The 5,228-nt window shown below is 39.4% G+C and overlaps 1 protein-coding gene across 1 annotated transcript in view; it reads left to right on the top strand.

Annotated features, from left to right (window-relative positions):
- pcmtd1 (protein-L-isoaspartate (D-aspartate) O-methyltransferase domain containing 1) overlaps positions 1-5,212 on the top strand; it is a 19,519-nt gene extending 14,307 nt beyond the window's left edge. Inside the window, exons 4-6 of the mRNA XM_005721458.1 lie at positions 220-391; positions 2,861-2,984; positions 3,326-5,212. Of these exons, the coding sequence (XP_005721515.1) occupies positions 220-391; positions 2,861-2,984; positions 3,326-3,699 (670 nt within the window). The 3' untranslated portion in view covers positions 3,700-5,212. The remainder of the gene's footprint in view (positions 1-219; positions 392-2,860; positions 2,985-3,325) is intronic.
- The last annotated feature ends 16 nt before the right edge of the window (positions 5,213-5,228 follow it).

Below are 5,228 nucleotides of genomic sequence, written 5' to 3'. Positions count from 1 at the left end.
AAAAAAAAGCTAATAAATGTATCCCCCAAAACATAAAGTGTCCTCTTGAAAAAGAAGTAGCTGTTACTGAATAGGAGGCACTAGTGACCGTTTGCCGTCTTAAATAAGTAATCTCTCATGTATATTTCTGCCACAATCTACAAATGTGATGATGGGCTTTGCAAAAAACCCCCAAAAACATGATTTTATTCCTTACCTGTCTGATTATTTCTTTCACAGGTTTGAGTTCTGTGAACCTGTCTTTGTGGTGGGGAATTGCCTTGAAATCTCCACAGACAGCCACCAGTACGATCGCATTTATTGTGGCGCTGGAGTGCAAAAGGACCATGAAAATTACATGAAAGTACTGCTCAAAATTGGAGGCATTCTGGTGATGCCTATAGAGGATCAGGTAAGTGCTGCAAGTCACCGGACTGATACGAAATCAACACATTGTGATTGCTGCTCAAAATGCTAACGCACAAGGGAAAACAAGGGAAAATGGCTTTGACCTAGTAGGCTTAGTTATGAAACTTTCCCATGCATTATTGAGCCGCGGCTGCACCTGGATTTAAGCAGCCGTGTACAGAGTACACACAGTGCTGTATAAATAAATGTTTTATTTAAAAAGTACGACAGGTGAGTGTGGACAGTCTGCAGGGCATGTGAGAGGGCACTGAGGATATTTCGGGATGTTGGTGGGGAAACGGTTGACAGCAACCTTTTCCAGTAAGAAGTTTAAAGATTGTGACGGATTCATGGTCAGTGCGTTTGGGCCATAAAAGGAACTGAAGTAAAGTGAAGCTTGGACTTGATAAGATATCGTGACCCAAGGGTTGAATGTTTTATGTTAGTAGTTATACAGGATGGCACTCTGAAGTCAGACCATAGAGGGAAAACATGCTTAAAGGAAATCAATCAGATTTTATACTTTTTTTTTTTTTTAAATAAAGTAAAAAGGGAGGGGAGAGGGGAGCAGCAAAGTTATTAATCATGGCAGAGAAAATAATTAACACAATTCTGATCTAACAGCTTGAAAGCACTAAAGCCCCAGATTTACCCAGGCCATGTTCACACTGATGTGGATAATTTTCAAAATGCATCTTTTTTCCTCTGTTGTGGCCTTTCATCAGCACCAAGCTGACATCCCCCATCTCCATCTCCTCTGGAGCTTTTTGAAATTACTCCCCAGAGTGGACAAATATGAAACACCCATTCAGTAACCGGAAAGGCGGTGTGGAGCTTTCTGAAAATGACACCCTTCAGCACTGTTCAGATATTATGCTGTGCGGAAGCAGCATTGAGAAACTTTATTATCTGTATCCATCCACCCCCCCCCCCCAACTCATTTTATACATTGACACAAGGAAGTGAATTTTATGGATGTCCAAAGCAAACCATAAAAATCTTCATGCGTTCATTTGGGAATTACTGTTAGACTTGGAAAAATGTCAGAGTAAAGCCAAAGACTGCTCGGTTATGGCAAAAATACAGACATTGGGAAAATTGTGGATTTATTATGCTATCATAAAGAAGATGGTTGTCTTAATCACACAGAGACTTTGCAGTATGTCTGTGCCCCTTACAGATGGCTATGAATGGATGGACTTCACAGCCTCTTCTTTATCAGCCCCCCTCCAAGCCTCATCACACCTCCCCCTGCGAAGTTCTAACAGTGCACACTGAGTCAGCAACTTCAAATGACTTTAAACGTGTTTTGAGAACTGTCACAGTGCAGACTCGTTATGACCCGAGCCAACATAATGGGTGATTGATGTCTCATGTAATCATTTATGTCTCTTGGATTAATCTTCTGTCTTTTCATATTGATATGTCATGAAGCAAAAGGACAAAGACTTTAAGGCTTTTAGCTTTTCAGATGCAAAATGTTACTGTTTCAATTTTATCTTTCACATTAGAACCCGGCTGATTTATCAGCAGGTCGATGTTATCGGATGATGTCAGCTATGTGCCGCTACAGCACTTACAGTAGCCAATACAGTAGCCAGATTCTAGTAAGAGCAGCAGTGGAGTGCTTGCATTGTGGCAGGCTGTATATTGCTTCTTTTCTCTACTTAAATCTTCTTTTGCAAAAGAGATCTGATTAAAATAATTAATTAAGAATTGAATTTTCTGTGTGTTAAATGTCTTTATTCAGGAGTTTAAATGCACCAGATTAGCAGTTGCTTTTAAATAGCCAAACAATTTTATGCAATGCTCAGACATTTTTGAGTCTTTGTTGGAATTGTATTTGGAAACTTTCATGTTAAATTTTTCCTTCTGTTTATTTAAAAAAAAAAAGAAAAGAAAAAAAAGAAGTTTAACCCACAATCTAAGTCCATTAATAGCTCATTGGAAATAAATGCTAAAAGTCATAAAACTTAATGATGTTTCTGGCTTGAATACACTGGGTAAAGGTGAGAAAGAACGAGGAGCACAGACAGAAGTCGTCTCCTTGGTTCTCTGATTTTTATTCAGCGCCTGCAGGTTATAGCCGCTGTAGAAAGAGATTTGGGGCAGGGATGTCTAAGCCTGCAGCTAAGTTTACAAGAATAAGCCAAATTTGGAAGGTATATGCAAAATGAAGCTACCTTTAGCTTGTCTGTTCAATTCAAATGAGCCTAACAAGCATGCTGTGGTTGTGTAAGACTTGACGCGTGTGGATGGAAGCAGTTAGAAGGATGACTTTTCCCCATGGTGGTGTGATAGAGGCCTCTTATTGGATTGGGATTTATTACACCCACAGTAACAGGTGTACATGTCGACTCGAGTAAAAGTCATCTTTTGATTCACCTGAGTCCAATGTTTCCACTCCTCCTTGCTAAATGTGAAGCATTTGATGTTTTTCAGTGTAAAGTTCAGTTTTTGTCTCTTTATACAGCTGACCCAGATAACCAGGACTGGCCAGAGCACGTGGGAAAGCAAAAACATCTTGGCGGTGTCCTTTGCCCCCTTGGTCCAGCAGAGCAGAGCTGATGGAGAGAAGCCCGACACTGTCCATCTGCGTAAGTTCCCACGCCTCATCAAACAAACAAAAAAAAAAAACTCCCAGTTTTTGTGTTTCATTATCTCTAACTCATCTTGAAATGCAAAGCAGGCAATATTTTAAATTCAACGCGTGATGTGTCGAGTCCTGTAGCGATATTGGCTTTGACATATGAAGCTCGCCCCGAGGCCGCTTCCTAGACCCAGTTATTCCTCTCCTTGAAATACCGAGACACTTTTCTCTTTCACGTCCTCGCTCGTTTATGCTGACCTAGTTGAAGGACTGGTGCGGCTGTATGGATTATTCTTATTTGTGTGGCGCACCGCCCTGAAGCACCGTGTCATCTCTCTTTGTCCTCAGCCCCAGTGACTGTCCGCAGCCTTCAGGATCTCTCTCGGATCTACATACGCCGCACTCTCCGAAACCTGGCCAACGAGGACAGCCAGGGAAAGGGGACGACGCAGAGAGTCCCCCAGAAGCGCAAACGCAGGCGCTGTCGCAGGCGACGCATCAACACTTACGTTTTTGTAGGCAACCAGCTGATCCCGCGGATGGTGGAGAGCGAAGAGGAGGAGCACACCGAGGAAGAACACAAAGAGGTGGAGGAAGAGGAGGACAGAGACATTGGCGACATTGAAATCCTCAAGCAAGTGAACGTGTTGAGAGACCAAATAATGGCTTTACCGCTGCCTGAGTCACTGAAGGCATATTTGCTGTATTACAGAGAGAAATGACTTATTCACTTGATATCCCTTCTTAATGGGTGCAGCGAAATGCTGAAATGCTTTTCTTCATCTTTTTTCAGTACCAATGTAGCATTATTTCCACTTAATCTTGATGGCAAAACTGTAACGGAAAGAGACGTCACAGATAATATTGGATAATAATGTTATGATTGTCCTGAGTGTTAATTTTTTTTGTTGACATGTTTGTTTGTTTGTTTGTTTTTCTTTTGGTTTATAAATGGAAAAAAATATAAAGTAAATGAAAATAGTTTCAAAAATCAATTTTGAGATTCAGATTTTATCGCAATGTCAGAATTTCTGCAGAAATGTGCAGATTAAAAATTGTATTAAAAAAAGAGTTCTTACTATATTTGTTAAAATACGATCATGCTAAGATGAAGACTTTTATTGCACCTTTTTTAGAAGCTTTAACTTACTTTCAGTGTCTGATGATTTAATGATACTGAGAGGAGACACTGAAAGGCAAATAAAGCCACTTTCTCCCATTTTTTTTCTTTTTCTTTTTCTTTTTCTTTTTGTTAAAGAGAGTTAAAGAGTAAGATGTTCGATAAGCCCGAATGGGGCACGTATGTCATTACTCTTCTTGGTATTTCATTTCAGGGTAATGTGTTTTATAACTTCCTATTACAAGAGTTCACTGAAAGACCAGACTGGTTCATAATTTTTTCTACAGGGCACCTTTTAATGAAACTTTTTCTACAGGGTGCTGACATTCTTGTTTCCTCACTACTACCTGATCTGATAGGCTGTCGCGGGCCGCCTCCTCTCTTTTTATTTTGCCCTGTTCTGGATTCATATAATATAATATAATGATGTAATTCTTAGTATTTGAATAAACCACATCAGAGGTTTAAAATAAGGGTGACATGGATACGATGGTGATTTAAATATTCACCTAATTTCGAGGGGAACTGGTGAAGGCATGATGTTCATCCATAATGAATACATGCTTGAATATATTGTATATGGGTGTTCCTGACTTTGCTCCTTGTGATTGGTCACTGGAGGTGATGTCCCAAGTGATCAAACTTTGAAATGTTTCTTTACAAATGACAACAAAAAAGGTTTCAAGATGGTGAACCAGATTGATGGCCTTGACACAAATCTCGAATTCTGTATAGTACTTTTCTTTTTTTCTTTTTTCTTTTTTTAAACAAAATCAACGACAATGCAAAATCTGACGCCTTTTATATCACGGACAACAAAGCACCTTAATCTGCAGTCCTCAAGACAGAGAAAAAAGGAAAAAATAAATAAAAAGATGACTTTTTTTGGGCTTCATTTGTATTGTGGACTGGACTTAATGTAATGTAAATCCTCTTTAAGTACAATTTGCTTGCAGAACCTTCCTGATAGTGATGACTTTTAAGTGCCAACATCCCTCGCCCCATCACATTAGGACTTCTGTGAGTTTTCCAGCACAGTAAATTTCCCCCATAAAGGATGATATATTTCTACAAAAACATTCCACAGTGAAAAAAACAAAAAAACCAAAAAAAAACCAACAAAAAAAAAAA

This window comes from Pundamilia nyererei, unplaced genomic scaffold, assembly GCF_000239375.1.
Source record: "Pundamilia nyererei isolate P.nyererei 1_Seehausen unplaced genomic scaffold, PunNye1.0 scaffold00004, whole genome shotgun sequence".
In the NCBI taxonomy this organism is placed as follows: Eukaryota; Metazoa; Chordata; class Actinopteri; order Cichliformes; family Cichlidae; genus Pundamilia; species Pundamilia nyererei.
Note: the sequence above shows the minus strand (reverse complement) of the source record. Positions and strands in the feature narration are given on the sequence as shown.